General features: G+C 58.4%; 1 protein-coding gene across 2 annotated transcripts; it reads left to right on the top strand.

Annotated features, from left to right (window-relative positions):
• Nucleotides 1-138: 138 nt before the first annotated feature.
• Nucleotides 139-10,026, top strand: exoc3l2a (exocyst complex component 3-like 2a). Of its 2 annotated transcripts, XM_086160501.1 has the most exons (13): nucleotides 140-340; nucleotides 2,117-2,685; nucleotides 3,072-3,289; nucleotides 3,698-4,457; nucleotides 4,540-4,654; nucleotides 4,731-4,841; nucleotides 4,940-5,040; nucleotides 5,123-5,233; nucleotides 5,323-5,458; nucleotides 6,112-6,234; nucleotides 6,322-6,477; nucleotides 7,576-7,697; nucleotides 9,160-10,026. In XM_086160501.1, the coding sequence occupies exons 2-13, from the start codon at nucleotides 2,141-2,143 to the stop codon at nucleotides 9,482-9,484; spliced, it is 2,823 nt and encodes a 940-aa protein (XP_086016627.1). In that variant the 5' UTR covers nucleotides 140-340; nucleotides 2,117-2,140; the 3' UTR covers nucleotides 9,485-10,026. The 2 variants fall into 2 exon arrangements, with proteins under 2 accessions (XP_086016628.1, XP_086016627.1); XM_086160502.1 differs by lacking the exon at nucleotides 7,576-7,697 and having other exon boundaries at nucleotides 139-340.
• The last annotated feature ends 11,653 nt before the right edge of the window (nucleotides 10,027-21,679 follow it).

The raw sequence follows: 21,679 nt of genomic DNA, 5'->3' as shown, positions 1-21,679 counted from the left end.
GGTCCCTGGGGGGGAGGGGGAGGGGAGGCTGGGGGAGGCTGGGGGAGGCTGGGGGAGGAGGCTCGGCGTAGGAGGGGAGAAAGGACGGGACGGGCCTTTCCTCAGGAAAACATATCACCTTCCACCACAATAGAGCTCCTCAGGAAACCGCAGGCAGCCACATTGCTCTCCTGAGCCACCGAGGACTTTCAGACAGGCTCTCACACTCATCGGTGACACACACTCACTCACTCACACACACACACACACACACATGCACACGGTCCACTGGCCGGCAGCCACAGCGTCCACACACTCCAGGATGACTCTGGACTGAAGCACTGCTTGGACGATCACACAGGTAAGGCTGCGCCTCGGACGGGCGGCGGCGGCGGCGGCCGGCGCTGTGTGTGGAGAGAAGGAGCGGAGGAGAACCTGCTCTTCATGGTCAGACTCGGGTGATCATGGATGAAGCTGCTCCGGTCAGTTCTTCTCCGTGTGACTTGAAAAAAAACCTGTGTGTTTGAGCCGGACGAGGGATGAAGATCGTCTGGACGGAGGCTGAAGACCCTCTGCCGGTGTCTGCTCCGCTCCCGTTGCTCTCCTGAGAAGGTCTTCAGCCTCATCTCCCATATTGTCTGAGTCTCCGACATGGACGGCAGGGAGACCCAAGTCCTGGTGGTTCCATGAGCTTTGCTCTCTGGAGCTCCTTCGCTCGGCTTCGCTTAGATTTACTCGTTCAGAAACTGGCATCTGCAGCCGCCGAGGTGAAACGCAGACACGGTTGTTCCGGTTCAGATTCGTCTCAGACAAAGTCTGTCCGGGTGTCGGGAGGAGATGTGTGGCCGCTGGGGGACAAGTGGACAGAACCGTGCAGAACCCCCGGTGCACGCCAACGTGCACAGCAGCCTCGTCTGGGGCGGAACCAGGCTCTGAATCCGGGGTCGGTGTGGATCGGCTTCTTCTGACCGTGGGTTCTGGGCTCAGATCGGACCCGTCCTGAGACCCGCCGGATCAAATTGACGGACACCAAGAGCGGGGTGGACCGGACCGGCCTGGACCGGACTGGACCGGCCTGGACCGGACTGGACCGGCCTGGACCGGCCTGGACCGGACTGGACCGGCCTGGACTGGCCTGGACCGGACTGGACCGGACCGGGTGCGTCTTTGTGAATTTGATGAGTGAAGTTCCTGGTGTTTCTCTCTGTGAATGTTATTTATATTTCACGGGCTGTGTGACGAAGAGCCGCTGAAAGTGTCCTGGAACACTTGGAGGGTATTTTTTCCGGAGGGCTCAGGCTCCGCCTCCGGGCCCCGGGGTCTCGGGCTCCGGGCCCCGGGGCCACGGCCAAGGGCAGGTGACGGCCGGGGAAACCCGAAGTGCGGACGACATCCTGCGCCGGCCGGCTCTCCGTCCCGGCAGTAGCGCTGGAGATAAGGGGGACCCGCTGCCCCGAGGGCGGCTGACAACCCTGTCAGGACGGGGTCACCGCCGGGGTCACGGTGGGGGGTACAGCAGGGAGGAGCACGGCGAGGGGCCTTCAGAAGGAGATCAGGACGACGAAGAGTCACCTGTAAGTGGAGGTGCTCGTCCTCCAGACGGATCTGAGGCGGATCTGAGCGTCCTCGGCCGCTCCTCACACGTCCGGCCTTCGTCTCCGTGGTAGAAACCAGGAGAAGCGTGCGTGCGAAGCCTCGAACCCCGACCTGATCCCTGAGGGTCCGGCGGGTGCAGAAGCAGCCGTGACCTGGAGGAGGACGGCCTCTGGCTCGGTGAGGTCCTTACATAAGCTGCGTGCGAAAGGACGTTTCCCATGGCTGTTATGTAAACCGCCTGGCGAAACAAACACCTTCACGTGTCGGGCAGGACTTCCCCACAGCGGCACCACACCTAAACTTCACGCCACCTCCAGCAGGAGACACGGCTCTGCTCTGAAGATGATCCGACGGGAAAATACAGCAGTAGTTCTGGAGGCCGTGATGTGCAGGGGAATGGAGTACAACGTGTGTGTGTGTGTGTGTGTGTGTGTGTGTGTGTGTGTTGGAGCGGCCGGCATGGACGCCAAGATGTCCTCTGCCATCCTTCCCTCCTTTCCCGCCACTCTGCCATTAACCTGTGCGATCTTCTTGTTCCCAGTTTGTTTGACCCTCGAGTGCAACCATGCCCATTCTGAAGAAGCTCCCCGGAAGGTCCAAGAGCTGCCAGGAGTTCCCCAGGGCGAACGGCGAGCTGATCCTCCCCAGGCTGGACTTGGACCTCCGGGACTTGAACGACCTGAACGACCTGAAGGAGCTGAACGACCTGAAGGGCCTGAACAAGAACCTGAACCCTTTCGAGGACGTGGACTTGGACGAGGACGAGAGGAACGACGGGGAGCCGGGCCTCATCATGAGGGAGGTGAAGGGGAACCTGCAGCTGCGGTCGACCCGCGACGGCGAGGAGGAGGAGAACGAGGTGAACGCGGAGAGGCACGGGGCGGGGAACCCCAAAGGGAGGCCGCTCAGGGGGACCCTGGAGAGGATCTGCGGGGTGTCGCCGCTCAAAACCCTGGGGAAGCTGGGGAAGGGCCTCCGCATCTCCGGACGCAACGTGTGGGGCAACAACGCTCCCCACTACTGCCCCGGGGACGCCAACAGCCTGCCTCCGGAGAGGGAGAAGAAGAAGGGCCTGCGCAGGGGCTCCGAGGGCATCATGACCCTGCTCCGGTGAGGCCGAACGCCGACGCCGTCCGGTCCGGTGGCGTCTCGGGTCGGGACGGTTTCTGGAAGGCGGGGGGGGGGGGGGTCGGGCCGGGCCGGGCCGGAATCCAGAAGTGGACAGAATGTCCGGAGCAGAGGGACGCTCCGGGTCTCGCCGTCGGGGGGGAAGAATAGCCGTGACATTCGCTGCGTCTGTTTCCTGTTATGTAACGACCGAGAGCCGCTTGTTTTCCCCGCGACGCGTCTGGAGCCGGCGCCGCCGCCGCTCAATGGGCCTATTTTTAACCCGGGCCGCGGCGCACTTTAGCAGATGTGTAGATCGGCGGCTCGGCGGGCCCGACGCCGAGACCTCCCGCTCGGTTCTGCCGCTCACGCCGTCTTCTGCCGCGCAGCTTCACAGGTCGGCGTAAGGAGGAGCGCAGAGAGAGCCTGCCCTGCGGGGACCTGAGCGCCGTGGGCGAGGCGGAGGCTTCCAGAAGGCCCTCCTTCCTCAGGATGGTCAGTCTGGGCAAGCTGAAGAGAGAATCCATGTCAGACAAGGCGTCCCAGGAGGCCGAGGAGGAAGCGGAGGAGGACGAGCCGGCGGCTAAAACCAGAGAGCCCCTCTCAGGTAACGCGCTCGCCGCCGATGCCGCCGCGTCCCGAGTCGGTCGGTCCGTCCCGGCCCCGGCTCGTCGGGCCCCGGGGGCCGCCGAGCCCTGAGTCACCGGGTTCAATCACCAGTAGACTGTGAAATCAGGAAATGACCGCACTTCCTCCGACACCAGGTTCCTCCAGATAGAAGGCCGGCTGCTCTTGTGTTCACAGACTCCACAGGGAGCCTCACTAGGAATAGACGGGCCTGCAGAACCTGCAGCACATGACCCAGTTTGCCCGGCACACACATGCGCACAGACACACACAAACACACATGCGCACACACACACACACACACACACACACACACACGTACACAATCAGACCGGAATGTTTGCGTGGATCGCGCCGCTAAACCCGAGCCTTCCGTCTCTCTGTGAAGTCCTGGAGATCCTGCAGCTGGTCAACCACCGGGACCTCCTGCTGGCCGACACGCACATCCAGGAGCTGGAGCGGGAGTGCGAGCTGCTGTCGCTGCTGCCGGCGCCGCCCAGCCCCGCCCTCACGCCCACCCTCTGCCCCAGCACGCCGCCCGGGATGGTACCGCCGTCTTCGTCGTCGCTGGAGGAGGCGCTCAGCTCCAACGCCACGCTGGACTCCAGCAGGCGGAAGGCGAAGGACGTGGAGCTCCTGTACGAAGCCCTGATGAAGGAGATGTGGGACGTGGTGCGGGAGTCGCTGCGCCAGCCCAGCGCCGGGCCCAACCTGGGGCTGGTGGTGCTGGTGATCCAGCAGGAGGAGCACGCCGACGCCGCCTGGGCCCTCAGGGAGGAGACCAAAGCCGAGCGAGACCCGGACCCGGGCCCGCAGATCCAGCCCGGCCAGAGGCCCCGCCGGCTGAAGGCCAAGTGGAGGCAGGCGGTGGCGGAGGCGGCGGACTGGAGCCTCCCCGACCAGGTGGACACCCAGGCGGGCCAGCTGGCGGCGTACCTGGAGCGCCTGAGGAGCCGGATGGTGGACGACCTGGACGCGGCGCGGAGGAACGCCGTGTCCATCTACCCCGAGGAGTTCTCCGCCTTCCAGGTGTACGTGGAGAGCTACCACCGAGCCGTGGCCAGGCGGCTGAGAACCATCACCGGCGGCCCCTTGCAGATAACCGACGTCTACTCGCTCCTGGACTGGTTCTACAACATCTACAACAGGTAGGCCGCCGGGCTTCGCGGCCTCCGAAGGCAGGCCGGTCCGCACCTCCGCCCACGATTCTTCTGTCCGTCCTGTCGCCAGGGACGTCCTGGGAACCATCAGCACCACCACGGCCATAAACTACGTGGCCCTGGAGCCCATCCTGCCCCAGGACACCGTCAACAGGCTGGAGCAGGACTGCCTCAGCATCGTCAAGGTACGCCTCGTCCTCGGCGTGAAGCCGTCGGCCCGAGAGCCCGATGTTCATCTTGGTGACGTTCTCCCGCGACCAGGAGAAGGTGACATCGGAGCTGATCCAGGTTCTGGACGAGGAGGAGAGGCGATGGGCCCAGACCCTGCACATAGAGGAGTACCAGTCCCACCTGGCCCGCTCCGTCATCCAGGTACGCCGCCGCTCGCGGGGTTCATCCCGAAGACCAGCGGGAACCTACCCGGAAACGAAGAGGTCTGAAGACAGCGGCTTTGTCTTCCTTCGTTCCAGAGGCTGAAGGTGGACTTGGACCGATCCACCTGCGTCAACCAGTTCCTGGGCGCCAGGGTGGCTCGCTGCTGTCTCGTTGGCCTGGCCGACTTCCTGCACAGGTGAGGCGCGAAAGCACGAAGCGCGGCGCCGAAGCGAGGAGACGAAGGAATGTGACGGGTGTCGACGTCTCCTGGTGTCCAGTTTCCAGAGAAAGGTGGAGATGTTTCATGAGACTCAGGCGGAGTTTGGAGATCGCGGCGACGGATACGTCTCCAGAACCATCGCCCTGGTCAACTGTTGCCCCCCTCTCAGGTAAAGCCGCGGCCGGCCCGCCCAGAACTATGTCTTCTCCCCCCCACGCTCAACATCTCAACATCTCAGCATCTCCGCTGCTCCTGCAGGTCCTTCGTGGAGCGCTGCAGGCAGTGTGACCCACAGGGCAGCGAGGACTCGGCCCAGAGGGCCGACTCGTCCCTGGACCGGATCGTCAACCGCTCCGTGAGGGTCCTGACGGACAGGCTCTTCGAGCACATCAGGGTGAGGCTCCCCGAGACCCCTCGCCCTCTGAGCCTAACCCTAACCCTGCAGGAGAAACATCAGAACACCGACCGTCACCTCACGAACACACTCGGTCACATATTTCTGTTTGATTAGCTGACGCAAAGAAATGTGACAAGTCCATCCACGTATCTAAACGAATGAGCCTGGAGCACCTTCATCCAGCAGTGTGGTCTCCTCAACCCCCCCTCTGCTGGAGAGCAGAGGTCCACCCTCAGCTGTGAAGGTCCTCGCTTAGAAGATGAACACCATTTGCTGGATGGGATGGGAGAAGAGAGCGTACAATTGATCAATATGCATATGGGCGTGTGTATGCACACATTTATGTATATACAAAGATGCATATGTGCATATGTGTGCGCAAACACACACACACACACACACACACACACACACATAAATATATCCACCGTAACAAAGTGTGCGGGTCAGTCTTTGAAATTCTTTATGAGCTTCGTTAATTCAGCTTCAACAATCAGACAGGAAAGTACTTCCATCTGAAATATGTGGGAGTCCAAGTAGAAGGTGCCGGAAACATCGATGTTGGTGCTACAGCATAATGGATGTCCTTGGGCGGACCCCCCCCCCCCCCCCCCGTCTGATAACCGGCCTGTGCTCTGTTGTTGTTCCAGCCTTTCTTTGACAAGCTGATAAAGAGAAAATGGCTGAACAACACCGAGACCTTCGAGGCCATCGAGGCCAACATCAAGCAGCACTTCAAGAAGTTCAGGAGGATGGAGCCTCCTCCGTATCAGGTGACGCAGCGTCCGAGCAGCGCCGCCGCTAAATAACGACCGCCGGCCGCGCTAACGGCTTCCGCTCCCTTCGGCCGAACGTCCCAGACGCTGGTGGGCGAGGTGCACCGCCGGGTGCTGGTGGAGTACGTCAGGGCCGTCATGCGCGGGCGGCTGATCTGCACGTCGTCCAAGATGAGGAAGAGGATGGCCTTCCGCCTGCAGGACGAGGCCAAACAGCTGAAGGGGCTCTTCAAGGACCTGGTGAGTGCCGACGGCCCGACGGACGGCAGACGTGCGCCGCCGGACCCGGACCCGGGAGGCGCCTCCATCGGTGACCCCGAAAGATTAAAAATAAATCCGCATTGCTGATTCTTGAAAACCGGCGAGGAGATCTGGCACGGAGAATGCCGAGTCCGGAGGCCGGGGGTGCGGGCCGACCTCCCGGCTTCCCGGGTCGGGACCCGGTCCGACAGTGTTGATACAGGAGCGGGCGGTGAAAAATGGCTGCCGTCAGTGAGATGGAGATGGATGGAGCGGGCTTACGTTAGCAGCGGCCGCGGAGGGAAGAGGGCGTAGAACAACGGGCCCGACGCCGTGGCATTTGCCCTCTTTCTGCGCGCGAGTTCAAACAAGTGTCCGTCACCTCGGCTGACAACAGGAAGCCGCTGTGTTCAGAAGGAACTTCCTGTTCCTGTCAGCTGGCCAGCTTTGATGTGGGGCCGCGGTGGCCTTGATGGCCTCTTTCGCCGAGGAGCCGGAGAAATGACTGGGAAAACTGGAAACTTGGAGGCGGAGGGCGGGTTTGTTTCTCCCTGTTTAATGGCTTTCTAAAAAAGAGGCCGTTATTTTTAGTGAAGCCGGAGCCGTTTGGACTGAAACCCCGGCCAGAAAAACAGGCTCGGTTCCGGCTCGTCCACGAGAGGCCGCGGCTCGGTCATCGATCCCCGATCCGCAAACACCCGATCCCTCCGGCCCGAGGCTCCCTGCTTGCAGCCGGGTAGTTCTGGAGGTGTCGGGCCTCCGAGTTCTCCGGTAACCAACTCCCACCTCGCCTCCGGTAATAATCAGAATCACGGCGGCGGTGACGGGCGGCGCGGCTCAGGGTCGATCCCGAGCTCCTCCCGGGCCGCCAAGGTGCCGTCGAGCGAGACGCAGAACCCTGGACCACTTAGATGGGGAGGACTGGTTGGAGAACTCGATCTGGGAAAAAAGGCCTTGTGCGTGCGTGTGTGTGTGTGTGTGTGTGTGTGAGTTATTTAGTGAACGCTTTTGGGCGCACGGCCCCTCGAACCTGCACGGTCTCCGCACGCCGAGGAGGTCCTCCCTCATTGACCTTCTGCTCTTTCTCCGCCGTCCCAGGAGTCCAACGCCTCCTGGCTGGACGGCATCATCTGCCACCTGGCCGACATCATCCTGCTGGAGGACACCCCGTCCATCCAGATGGAGGTGGCCGTCCTGGTGAAGGAGTTCCCAGACATACGGTGAGGCCGCTGGAACTTTTCTACCGCAACCAGGAAGCATCTATGAAAACAGAGCGGTCCGAGGCGTGGCCCCAGAGGTCCGATCTTCTTTTATGCTTACCGATACACATTCTCACTGCTGACTTTGGCCGCCGGCCAGCCAGGGGAAAATGTAAGAGTATGTATGTTTTTTTTTTGTTTTTTTTCGGTCACAATGGATCAAAACAAGGAAAAGGAGCGCGGAAACATATCTACATTAACTTTGCTATTTTTGGAGCCGAGCGCCGGGCTGTTTTGAGAATGGACGAGACTCGGGGGGGCGGGGGGGGCGCAAAAGCTGTTTGTGAACAGATTAAGACTGGGATGACAGTTGGCAACCGACAGCTACATGTGACGCAGAAGCCTCCACAGAGCAGACAGGAAGCTGCTGCCGAGTACTTCCTGTTCCTGCCACCCTGCAGGAGACAGGCTGGTGCCACGCTCGGATTCAAAGAGCGAGAGGTGTGGAAGAGGAGAGGAGGACGGGGGGGACGAGGGTGACGAGGGGGGACGAGGAGGGACGAGGAGGGACGAGGGGGGACGGGGGTTATGAGGGGGGACGGGCCTCGGCCCACGCCAGCCCGCTGCTTCACTCGCCCCTTTGTTTTCTGCCTGGCATCCACTTCCCCCGGCTGGTATTTCCAGAGATCAGAGGTCTTCCTCGAGGTCTCCCGGTGCCGCAGTTACCTGCCTTCTGCGCGCACGTGTGTCGCAGTCACGTGCGCGACGACCCCCCCTCCTTCCCGGACCGCCTTCTCCCAGCCAGAAGACCTCACAGCGCCGCTCCTGCATCTTCATGGCGCGGGAACGAAGCGGGCGTGCACGTCCCGGTTGTGTCAGAGACGCGGAGCCATGTTTTCAGGGGTTCAGAGGAGGCGGAATAATTGGGTCAAACAGCATTTCCTTCATCAAGCCATGATGTCAAGCAGTAAACTGGAGCCATCCCATAATATGTCAAGCAGCGGTTAATCACTGCCAGAATTCATTTTTCTGACGCCAGTGACAGCGTCTATTAAACGTGGTACGGGATTCTTCCGACACAGACGACACATACTTCCTATCTAACGTCTGCATTTTATGTGCACGACACGTTTGCGGGTGGAATCTGTGTCTGTTCCGGCGAGGCCGGGGCCGTTCCCTCGGCGACCGGCTTTCGCTGGAAAACTGGTCAGAAATGAGCATGGTTAGGAATGTCCTTCGCCCACTCACGTGCCGACACTTCCTGTGACAGAGCCTTTAACTTATTAGTCCGATTCTTCACCTGCCGGCCGGGAAGCCGCGGGCGCGGCGAAGCCTGGAAGGGCGGAGCACGTGTGAGATGTACCCGCGTTTCCTTCGATTAACTAGCCACCCGTCGGGAGTGATTCGGCTCGGCGGGGCGACGGCGGCCTCTCTTTCCGCCGACCCTCACCGAACCTCCTTCCCCTCTTCCTTCCTCCCGCAGGCAGAAGCACGTCTCCACCCTGCTGAATATTCGGGGGATGATGCGGCAGGCGGAACGCCAGGAGATCCTCAACGTGGTCAAAGACTTTCAGTGCAACGGTGCCGCGGTCAGCCGGGACCGCGCCCTCTTCTCCGACATCCCCATCACCTCGGAGGTGCACTGCATCAGCCTGGGCCTCCTGCGTCTCGCCATGGCCGTCGCCAACTGGATCTCCGAGCACCGGCCCAGGCGCGGACGCCGGGCGGCCGGCGGGAACGCCGGGCCGAGGCCCGTCGAGAACCAGAACGCGGAGGACGCGAACAACAAATTCCACCGAGACGACTAGCGGTCGCCGCGGCGACGCCGAGGAGACGAAGACGCACCTTGACGAAAAGAACGAACTGATTGTACCAAACATGTAGAGACACGTGACCTCAGGTACTGCTCGTACTGTACACGCCCACATCGACCGGCCATCTGCGGACGTGCATCTGAACGCTAATGTGAAACAAGAACTCGTCATGACCCGTAACATGTTCTGTGATGACACACACACACACACACACACACACACACACATATACACACACACACACACACACAATGTAACTTGTCACGCCGCTCATCAGTGGAGGATAACCAAACTGCTAGCAGACGCAATGCAATATGACACTCTACTGGTTATCGTGTATCTACCCAAATCTATCTCTATATGTGTATATATATAAATATAAATATATATATATATATATATACCCACGTTCTGGTATATACTGCACGTGTATGTGAGGATGATTAAGTGTGTGAAAGGGTGAATTTGTTGAACTCTCACTGTGAATGACTTGGATCTGTTGCTGGAAACCTAATAAAGACCCATTGAGTGGGTAGACCGAGCAGAGCGAGAGTCACCTTGCTCCCGAACACAACCTTCTTCTTCTCTGGTGAAAATAAAACCGGGCTGGGGGTGTGTATTGTTCTGCGGGCCGCCGTCCTGCGCCGGGGCTAACTTTAGGTGTCACGGCCCCTGGACGTGGGAGGGTCAGACAAGAAGTCTACGGCTATTTTAAACAATACATACCAAACAGAGCAGGGTCTGACGCAGAATGCCAGCACACACACACACACACACACACACACACACACACACACACACACACGCTCACTAATGCCCTGTTTATCTTAAGACTGAGGCGTCTTTGTCCGGCGTTTTGGACGGCAGAGGCAGCCGGCTGCTCCCTGACTCCCTGTCCTCCTGGGGGGGGCACACACACCCCGAGGATGTTTCCCCATAAACTAAGACTTCCTGTTGTCCGCCGAGGTGCCAACGGATGCTTTTATTAGAGCCAAAATGTACACACACACACACACACACACACACACACACACACACACACACGCCGGTCTGAGTCAAGGTTCTCAGATGCTGCTTCTCAGAACATCTCAGGGCCATCTCGCTGGACGGGGGTCGGCTCCCCAATTCTACTCAGCACCTGGTTAACTTTAAGTGGAGAAAATGATCACACACACACACACACACACACACACACACACACACACACTCACACACAGACCGGCATGGCCCTCTGAACCGACTGACCATCTGACCGACAGACTCCACACACCTGCCAGGTTCTTCACAGGGACAGCACTGGTCTGCAGCTCAAGTGCAGAAGATAAATGTGTGTCAGTTGAGTTGTTGGACTTTTAGTCATTGAATCCATCAGTTTGAGGTCAGAAGAAGAGCCAGCTTTCTGAAGCTGGTCCTCAGATGGGTTTGGACTGGAGTCCTGGTTATCCTGAAGACTTTGTCCCACCTTACTGGAGAAGCCTGTGGTGAATGATATGGTTCAGTTCACCAACAGGTGAATGAAGCCGTGACCATGTGACTGAGATGTGACTGTTTGCTGAATAAAAGACTTGAGGAAAACCTTCCACCTTCTGACCCTCCCTGCCGTGCTGTCATCAGGTCTCCTGCTCACGCTCATCCATCCGTTAAGAAGCGCACGGTGGAGATGGAGCCGATCCCGCCCGGTGCTGGGGGGAGAGGCGGGGTTTAACCTGCGCCGGCCAATCACGGGGCTTCTTACTGAGACACACGGCCATTTGCTGCAGACAATCTAGGCTGGTCCGTTAACTGAGTGCAGGTGTTTGGCCTGATGAAGCCGGAGAACCTGGGCAGGAGAGGAGCGACGGTGGCCCCGGGGGTCCAGCAGGGATGAACCAGGAGCGTGCACGTTGTGCACGGACAGGACCTCACTCATGAATGTCATGATGAAAGTAAGTTCACTGAAGGAGAACTTGTCTGAGGTCCACAGAGATGAAGAGCTGGTTTGGAAGTGAAGACTCTGCTTGGTCTGCTGCTTTGAGACCTGCTGGGTGGAGATGGATGGATGGATGATGGATGGATGATGGATGGATGATGGATGGATGGATGGATGGATGGATGGATGGATGATGGATGGATGGATGGATGGATGATGGATGGATGGATGGATGGATGGATGATGGATGGATGGATGGATGGATGGATGGATGATGGATGGATGGATGATGGATGGATGATGGATGGATGATGGATGGATGGATGGATGGATGGATGGATGGAGAAAGGTGGATGATAAGAATAAGAATAAGAACAACTTTATTTATCCCGAAGGAAATTGTTGTGCCAGAGTTTCAAGTAAAACATAACAATAATAGATAATAGTAGGAAGGAGGGAGAATAAGAAATACAATAAAATATAAAGTGTCAAAGCTAAGGCTATAAAGGCTATGATCAGGCCTTGGCAGGAATCGATGGTGTGGCGGTGGAGATGTGTGGCCTCCATCGGGTCTCAGAGTCTTGGAGGTAACACCTTCTGGCAGGTCCTGAGGTGGGTGTGTGAGTCTCAGTGGTCGTGGGCCTGCAGGACCTCAGGAGGTCTGAAGCAGGTTCCCGCTTCCTGTCCGAACCCATGGCAGCGTTGGGTTCTTGCGCTCCGTCCTTCCCCGCTGACCCTTGTTCTGGTGATCTCCACACTTGGCCTACATCTCACGGTTGTACCGGGGCTTCGCCAGTTCCAGTCACCTGCTCGTTAAAAAGCCATTAAGAAGCTTGTGATTCTCCCAGCAGACGCCACGATTGTTCGCCGGGAAGCCCGTTGATGGTTTTCGCTCCAGTTTCATTGGTGGCCTGGATTTACCAGGGAGCTAATTGGGAACAATGGACAATGCTGCTCGCTGTTGTCTCGCGCTGACAAGTTCACTCCTGGAGGGCTTCCGCTTGTTGAACCATTACTTTTATTGTGTGTGTGTGCGTGTGTGTGTGTGTGTGTGTGTGTGTGTGTGTGTGTGGTCCTCAGCCTGGTACGGAGGGCCAGGTAGACTTGTGGATGCCGCCATTTCCTCCGTTTTGGGAAGCAAAAGCTCGAAGCCGCTGTAAATATTTTTGGCGGAGTTGTTTACCTGCGGCCGGCGGCGAGGCCTGGTACCTCCAGGCTCGGCCAGAAGCGCGGCGGTGTTTTGATGAGTTCCATGAATTTGTAGTACAGGAAGAACATTAAGCAAAGTTGGCATCCGCCGAATGTTAAGTTTGGCAGCGCGGCTTCTGAGTCACATGTATATCCAGAGCATTATCAGACATCCGGCTGGACTTTTGTTTTCCAGGTATCCCAGCCGGGGATTACCATCTGCCACGGCGGGCAGGTAGGAACGAGGGCCAAACTCCTGGAGGTTTCCCTCGATCAAGCCGGCGAAGGTGGAACAGACGCAGGATCACAATGCACTCCCTGGGAAGCACTCCCCTGCTTCCTCTCATTAACACAGCGCCGCGATGGAAAATCCATCTGGACCAATTTGCTGTTTGTTTTCGGAAGCCGGCCGTGCCCTGTCTTTGTTCGCGCTGACATGCGCTCTTCGTGCTTCCACGCTCTTCTGTTTGTTTGCTCCTCACGCTTCACGGCTCCGGAGGGGCTTCATTGAGGGTTGCGGTTGCGACGCACCGGTGACGGGTCAGGTCTGAATGGCCGGGCTTGTTTAGTCTGGCCGCGGACGCTCGCTCCGCGCTGTTTTTCCTGGCGTGGCTCGTAAGTGGGCCGGTAATGATCTCCCGGCTCCCTGCGTGCCTGGAACCTCACTGGACAGCGAGGCCTTCTCAAGCCTCCTGAAGCCTCCTGAAGCCTACGGTCTACAAACCGCCGAACCCGGTGTTGTCTTCTGTGTTCGGTCTATGTGTTTGGGCTCAGAAGGAAATGAGATGTTTCCACGTCTTCTGGGCCGCGGCCTCGGACCTGCCCCGGGGTCAGCGCCGGCTGCCGGATGGGATTCCAGCCGCTAACTGGCCGTCTGCTGCCCGGAGGGTGGCGAGATGTTTCAGGATGTTGAATTTCTCTGCTCTGACTTCTTCGTTCTGCACGAAGGGAACAAAACGTGACCGAAGGTGCTTCCAAAGGAAAGCTCCTCGCCGGTTCTTCTGACCGCCTCCCTCCAGCCACGTCTCAACTCTGAAACGTTGTTTGACAAATGTTGCCCGTCTGTCTTCACGAGGCCGTCCGGGGTTCGGTCGGTCTCAGATAACATCTCAGATAACATGTGGCCGTCTGACGGTCCGGGGGTTTGAGCTCCTCTGGCGGCAGCGTGACGGATGGCAGCGCTCTTCGTGTTTCAAGCGTTTCGGGAGAACCTGAACAGAAACCGTCCCGTTTCTGGAGCGGCAGGATGTTCGGACGGGCAGCGGACGGACGGGCCCGTCGACCACGTGGACTTCCCGTGCAACGTCGAACGATGAGAAGACGTTACGAGGCCGATGAGGCGTCGGCGCGCGAACCTTTGGTTTGGAGTCGGTCGCGGGGACGCGCTCGGCCGAGGGCTCTCCTCGGCGGAGGCGGATCTTCGGTTCTCTCCGGTTCTGGGCCGGAGGTTTCACAACCGCCTCCGGAGCCACGGATGACCGATGACTAAAAGTATCTGACAGGAAGAGCCGGCGCCGGGGTTGAGGTGACCGTGCGAGAGGATGTGGACGGCGTTGCTCGGGCGCGCCGTCAGACGGGGAGAAAGGCCTGGCATCCATCTGGTCTAGACAGTTTAAGGCGAGGCTCGGCCCGCGGTTGCGTAACCCGGACGGACGAGTTGTTCTGACATGACCCGTCGGGCGTGAGTCACCAGAGGACCTCCTGTCCTCCGCGGGTCTCGGCAGAGAACGCCGTCCGTCAGGATGGCTGCCCACTTGAACCAAAACAATGGTGCACTTCGTCACTCCTGATGGGATATCCTGATTTGTGTTATCTGAGCGTATCCATCCAGCGGCTCTTTATTTAGCGCCGCGGAGGTGCGGGGCCCCGGTGCCCGCTCCGCCCGGGAGCCACCACACACGCCAACCTGTTTGTTTCATTATCGGCCGGCCCGCGGGCTGCCGGTCGAGCGCCGCCGCAGGAAGTTCACCTTTGTTTGCGGCCAGAAATAAACCGACCGTCCGGTTCCTGGACCGTCCGCTCTGTCATCGCTCATTAGGGGCCGCCGTTCCCCCGGCTTCTGACGGGCCGCCGGTCGCCCAGTGGACGCGGGTCTAAATATTGTGCCGGGTCTGGCCCGATGCCACCGCACTGTAAACATCCCAACCTGCGAGGTTATTTGTTTTCCTTTGTTTAAACTGTTTTGACGTCTCCATAATAGCCCCGGCAAAACAGGGAGAAGCTTTGTTGCCCCTGAATGTCTGTATTTATGCGAGCACATCCCATGGCCTCGCGGGGCCGCCCCGCCGCGGACGGCCGGGAGCCGTCAATCACCCCCGCCGTACCTCCACAAATAGGAAATCGAGGAGCCCCGTCGGCGGGGCGGGTCCCGGAGAACCTCCGAGCCAGAAAAACAGGAAGTCCTTCAGCGAGTAACGCCGAGGACCTTCGGTGTGTGGGACGCGGGTCCGACGCCGGGTTCCACCGTCAAACCCGCCGGATCGCGGCCTCGAGACGCAGACGAGGCCGCGGCCGCTTTGCCGGGCGACGGCCGCCGCCCTCGTCTCGTCCGTTAAATATAACCCGCCGAAAACAAGGCTTTTAAAATAGGTGAGAGACAAAAGGCGGCGGCGACGAGTGACGGCGCCCTCAGATCTTTTCGGGCAAAACAGGGTGGACGCGCGGACATCCTGCGGGGAAGTCACGGCCTCCAGGCCTCGGCTTCACACCGGCCTCAGGGCCCAGGGAGAAAACACGACCCCGGAACCCACCGGGCCACGTCAGAAGGTCAGACGTTCCCCTGAAGGGAGGTTTGAACCTTGAGAATCCTCTGGGGGCGGCGAGGAGCCCCGTCACCCATCAGCCCTCACCTGTCACTCACACCCTCTCAGAACCGCTGCAAAAAGCAGGAAAATATTTGAGTGTGTGTCCGGTGCCGGAGGAGAAGCTGCTTCCTCAGGGTCGCCATAGCAACAGCCAAACCTTTCTCCACACACACACACACACACACAGACGTGCGGGCACAAACATCTGACTGAGCCGAGCGGGCCGGATGGCGCTCCGTTTTCCAAGCAGACATAAAATAATGGGTATTTTTAGGTTTCTCAACTTCCCACATCAGGACCTTCTGAAAAATCCCACCGTGACTCACATGGTCCGAGAACACGGGAAGTCTGGAGGCCACGCGGGATTCGGAGATTCCATCGCAGTCCCGGCGGCTGCGGCGGACGTTGTCGGGGAGACGTCTCGAAGCGTGGAAGCCCGGACGTCCAAACCGCACGGACTTTGATAGGAACCCACGGGAACCCAACCAGAAGCTGAGGCCTCTGTGCGCCGGGAACCCCCGGATGTGATGCGTCGCACCTTCTCCGCTGGCCCTTTTGCCAGCTCCACAAACCGACACTTTAAAACAAGAACCTGCATTTGGTGGGTCTCCTGCTGAGGAGATTAGCATCAGCTCCGTCCCCACGTACGCTTCAAGCTAATATGCTTGGACCCGTGAATGGAGAGCGTGAAGAAGAAGACGCCATCTTCTCCTCGGAGCTGCATGCAGTCCTCCGAGGAGGAGCCGGGACCTTCTGCCCCCGGAGAGCTGTGTTTGTGAAGGAACCCGGGACGGCGGCGTAAATCAGGGGCCTCGGAGTGACGGGGTGTTTACGTCCACACAAAGGTGTTTGCCACACAGGGGTGAACAAAGGTGTTTGCGGAGAAGCCTCCCCCGCTCTGCATTGTCACAGCCTCTTCTACCTGCCAGAGCGCCGTCTCTCCCAGACGCTCACAACAAATTTATTGGCTCTGGCCGTTTGCAAGAGCGGAAACTACTTTGCATGGCAAGGAATAAGTCTGCGGCCGAACAATGGTTCCTCTTGTGAAATATGGCAACAGGGACTCACCTTTGGCTCCCTGTGCCTTCTCCCTGGGCTTATTTACGTAAGCCGGTTGTGTTCTGGACTCACCAGGAAGAGGTGTTGCAGGAAACCCAATATGAGGCGGGACTGAGAATCGGACCCCGAATCGGGAGCGTATCGGAGCCGTCGGGGAGGTGAATAAAAGGGTAAACGCGAGCGTGACCCGAGCGCCGCGAGCCGGCGGGGGCTGGAGATCCACGGCGGGGTTCTGATTGCAGTCATTTCCACATTGCTGGAAGGTTGGACTGACCTCGGCTCTAACCTGGCCATTGTGTTGCATTCCTGCGATACCTCTCTCCGACGGCACAGAGATTCACTACATATTTAGGAAGGAAAGGCCGACTCTCCTGATAGCCGACGTCCTGCGGCGGGACGGCCCGCTTTTACGGGCGGGAGACGGGCGCTGGAGACGGGCTCTCCGAGTCACGGCGCGTCCTGCTCCCAACCCGGGTTTGGCCCTCGGCCTCGCCGCTCCTTCAGGCTCCCCGGACGCCAGAAACACCAAGAACCCCGAGTTTGAAGGCGACCAGAAGAAACTCGAGAGTTTCAGAGAGAAAGACCCAAAGGGTCCCGGCAGGAGGGAAACCCCGGATAGCCAGACACATTTCTCAAGCGAGGACCTTCTCGTCCTCAAACATATGAGACGGGATCTTTACGGACCCGACCCCTGACCCCGGACCCCGGACCCCCCCTCACACAAACACACACACGCCAGCTCGAAGCACTCACATCTGTAAAGCCCTCAGTGACTCTTCAGGCCTGAAGCTTCTCCGGGTTTCCAAGAATCTCTGTCCTCTCTGTTCTTGCCCCCCGGGTCAGATGTACCCCGGATGTCCCCCATCCATCTTTCTTCTGGAGGGGCTCCTCTCCATGTCCTCTCCATGTCCTCCCTGCCCTCCTGCAGACCTGCCTCTGCAACCTTCTGACCTTTGACGCCGGACCTCCTCGCTCTGGACCTTGCAGCTTTGAGGAGCGCTCGCTCTTCGTCCTGTCACCGTGAATGCCGACAGGATCGGGGGGCAGAAGTCCCCCAGAAGTCCCCCGGGGTGGGGGGTCGGTGGGGAAATCTACGGGAAGGAATGGGAAGAGCGGGCGACGCGTTCCATCCAGGGAGCTGCAGCCATCTAACATTCATGCTACATACGCAGCAAATGTCAAAATAGGGTCTTATTTTTAAACATTGATTTTAGTTTTGCTTCCTTGTTTGATAACCGCTGTCTACCTCATACACTCCAAATGTCATGTCAAGTGCACGTATTTCGAATGGAAATCTAAGGATGCTGCGTGAGCGCGACCTCCTGCGGCGGCCGCACAGTCGCTCTGCTTTGGCGCCCTCTCGTGGCAGCTCTGGGTCATTACAAGACCAAACCGTTGAGGCCTTCACCGTGTGCGTGTGTGTGTGTGTGTGTGTGTGTGTGTCTGTGTCTGTGTGTCTGTGTGTGTGTGTGCGTGTGTATTCACAGCACCTCGGAAATAGTTCAGTGTGTCCACCAGGCGAGGGAACGGACTAGAGTTAGGTTTTTTGATTTTGCAAATGAGTAGATTCACCATATTTTCCGCACTATAAGGCGCACCGCATTATAAGGCGCATAGAATAGAAGCTACAGTCGTGGCTGGGGTTGCGTTATGCATCCACTAATGTCAACAAAACAGTCAGATAAGTCAGTCAAACTTTATTAATAGAATACAAACCAACGTTCTGACAACTCCGTTCACCCCAAAAACAAGTTAGTGCATTCACAATACGGTACCGTACGGTAGCTCTTACCGGTATTTGCGCCGCCTTGGTTGAAAACAATGTATTTCCAACCTTATTTGTCACAGTTCAAAGTGTTTCATAAAACCAAAGCACGGAGAAGGACCGTCTCCAAATTCATTGATGTTAAGTTGGCGTGCTAGCACTGTTGCACTGTCGCCTTCATTCAAACAGTGACCGTGGTGACACTTCTACTGTCATGGCCAAAAGGTTTGAGAATGACACAACCATAGAAACATCTAGAAAACACCTAAAAACCCTGAAGGAACAGACTTTGTGAAAGTGTCATTCTCAAAAGTTTTGACTCTACTTGCTGCTCTCTGTTCAACAACCCACTGGTCAAGTTTGTCTTCTTAACAGTTGCCATCTCGCTTTGTTTCCTCAGAAACTCTGTTGGTCTTCTTTACTTAATGCAGGTCATCTTGTTGCTTCCTTCACTTCCGCACCATTAATTCATTCATGTTGAATTCTCTGGCCGCTGCTCTATTCCCGTGTTCTACTGCGTGACTGATCGCCTGGAGTTTAAACTCTGCGTCGTAACCGTGTCTCTTGGAAGGAGACGTTTGGGGTCTTTAAACACACAAGTGGTGTGAGACTAGAATTCCCCTTTACCGTCTTTACTGCTACTACTTTGGCGACGTGCGCACACACACACACACACACACACACACACACACACACACACACACACACACACACACACACACACATACACACACACTAATGGGAATGAAAACACATGCTCCACATTGTCATATATCCCAGCATGCACGGCGCGCTACTTCTTCTACAGGAGAAAATGGAGTCAGCAGCTGCTTCCTGTAGTTGTGAGACCTGTTGTGGCTCAATATTGGTCCTCATAGAAGGTGCACTAGATTATAAGGCGCTCTGTTGGTTTTTCAGAAGGTTGAAGGCAAAAATGTGCAGAATCCCTCAGACCTGTGCGGGTGGTTGGTCTTCAGGAGGAACCCTTGGACGTCATCAGGGTGACGACACGTCCTCGGAAGGTCCCGGAAGTTCTCCGGCGTGCATGACCTGCAGCGTGAGAGAGGTGAAGGCCTCCTGTCGGATCTGCAGCTGGAAGGTTCTGGATGGTTCTGAGAGAGACTGCCGGAGGAACGCTTCCTTCAGGTCCGCAGCCGCGAGCCAGTTGCTATGGATACCCTTTTGTCCCCCCGTCTCTACAGCCGCCTGGAAGTTTGTGTGAAAATTGGTTTTCGAACGGATTTTAATTTGCGATCTCCGCGCTTCAGACCTCAGCTGTGCTAACGTGCTAACGTGCTAGCGTGAGAGAGCGGCCACCGCCTGAGCCGCTCCGGCTGTTTGCTCTTCTAACCTTCCCGTTGACCTTCGGGGTCTTTGATTGTCGTCTCCAGGCGACGGAAACGACCTGCTGGGATTTCAGGTTCTAAAACGGGCCGTCAGCGTGAGGAGCGAAACGCTGGGAGGTCGTCGGAGGAGGAGCTCCGACCGGCGCCGTCCGGATCAGACTGGTCCAGGAGGGACAATCCCGAATCCAGAAACCACCTTTTCATTGAATGGGTTGGATAAGAGAAGGTCTGTTCTCCTGGTTCCTCAGAGTCAGAGGCTGACAAACGTCTCCCGCAGTCCTCAGATGAGTCACCGGCCGGCGGACCTGAGCAGATCCTTTCGGGGTAAATCGGATTCGGCTCCATCTTTGACGCCGGGCCTCCGACCGGCCTTCTAATGGAATTACAGGCAGAACATCACGCCGGGACCTCAGCGGGAACGTATGGAGCCCAGACTCCTGGTGAAGCAGGAGGCGGAGGCCAGAGCGGACCAGAGTGGACCACAACGTACGAGAGATGCTCTTCAACTCTGTGGTCCTGCATCCTGGCGCTCGGAGGTCCCGCCGAGCTTCCGGAGGTTTGAGGCTCCTCCGGCTCCACGTCTGAGGACGGGGAGACAAACGGGCGTCCAGAGCAGCTCCAGCAGAGCTATTGGAGGCGTGAGCGAGACCTTCAGGGACCTGGTGGAGACTCCAGAGCTGCTCTGGACAGGAGATAGAGCTGCCGGCGGGAAGAAGGAGGAGGAGGAGGACATGATGATGGGCTGCTGAGTCACCTAGGAGTAGAAGATCACTGAGCTGCTCTGACTGGTCCGGCTCAGATGACGGACCTCTGGTCCGGCTGTCGCCTTCATCGGGGTTCTGGTGAAGGTCCGGGCAGGTGTGGTACCTGGACCTGGGCAGACCCTTCTCTGCGGGAGGGGAACCGGCGAGGATGATGAAGGTGTCTGGAGTTACCAGGACCTCCTCCTCTGAACCCTCTTGCGCCGGATGGGGTCTGCAGAGCCGAACCGGGTCCGGGCCGAAGGTCCGGCGGGGCGAGACGGCGCCTGACCAGGCGGAGGGCCCTCAGAGCTTCTCCTCACCTGGAACCGGCAGCTTCGACCCAGGTTCTGCCCAGGTGGAGCGGAGAGCTCCACCGTTCGGGAGCAGCTGAGGAAGCGCCTCCGTCAGGTTTAACCCTCAGAATCAGAGCAGAAGCAGCGGCCGCCGGGAAGCTCCTTCACCCCGGCGCTCCGGCGGCGCTCGTCGTGCTGGACCTTCAGCGGCTCTGCGGTGGTGCGTCAAGCCGCTCAGGTGAGGGGCATCCAACCGGAAGTGGGAGATTTGCCCTCCAAAATAAAAGCTCGGCCGCTCAGAAGTAGGACATCTGCCCCTCCCCCCGCCGCCGAGCTGCCCCTCCCCCCGCCAGGAGCAGATCCTCCTCCAGCAGGCAGCAGACAAAAGGTGGCCTGATGCCCCCTTCTGCTTCAGAGCTCCTCTGGGACCGTGTGTGTGTGTGTGTGTGTGTGTGTGTGTGTGTGTGTGTGTGTGTGTGTGTGTGTGTGTGTGTGTGTGTGTGTGTGTTGGGGGGGGTCGATGTCCCGAAGCAGATGGAGCAGAGATTTGCATGGGTCATCCTGATGCCTCCACGACGAGAAGATGGTCTCTGATGGTGTTTGCTCTGAACCTTCTCAGCCCATCAGCCGGCCTCCCTTCAGGTTCCTCGGCTCCCCTCCATCTCCTCCAGCTCTGCACCTGGACATGGAGTGGAGTGTTTGTCTCTCCTCGCCGGTGCGTAGGCCTCGGGCCTCGGACGCCCGCCTTGGCCTCCAAACGTGGGCCAGATCTTTGTCCTTGTCCATCCTGCTCGTCCTGCGAAGGGTCTTCTTCTCAGAGGCGCTGGTTCTGTGTCATCATGGCCACGACACAACTCTAGACCCAGGACGGGTTCTGTGGGAGCCCAGGAGTGTCGGGTTCTGATCCCGAGCCTCCTTGGAGCCCTGGAGTTCTGGAGCTCCGAGGAACAGGACCTCCTCCTCCGTTCTCCATGAAGGTGTATAAATCCCGTGGGTGTGAAGGCTGGACAGACACAGAGTGGACGTGCCTTGGATTGAAGGCCGTATGGCAGCACCAGAGCTTCCACAGCCTTCATGTACAG

The sequence above is a fragment of the Fistularia commersonii genome, chromosome 15, assembly GCF_037954325.1.
Source record: "Fistularia commersonii isolate RoL2024-O1a breed Wild chromosome 15, RoL_Fcom_v1.0, whole genome shotgun sequence".
Taxonomy (NCBI): domain Eukaryota; kingdom Metazoa; phylum Chordata; class Actinopteri; order Syngnathiformes; family Fistulariidae; genus Fistularia; species Fistularia commersonii.
This window is presented reverse-complemented; position numbering and strand designations above follow the sequence as displayed.

What these genes read in the sequence shown, in the direction of transcription:
- exoc3l2a (XM_086160501.1), top strand. Translation starts at nt 2,141, where the DNA reads ATGCCCATTCTGAAGAAGCTCCCCGGAAGGTCCAAGAGCTGCCAGGAG. An exon ending in CTGGCCGACTTCCTGCACAG is followed by an intron (nt 5,041 to 5,122) that starts GTGAGGCGCGAA and finishes CCTGGTGTCCAG; the next exon opens with TTTCCAGAGAAAGGTGGAGA. An exon ending in AACTGTTGCCCCCCTCTCAG is followed by an intron (nt 5,234 to 5,322) that starts GTAAAGCCGCGG and finishes CTGCTCCTGCAG; the next exon opens with GTCCTTCGTGGAGCGCTGCA.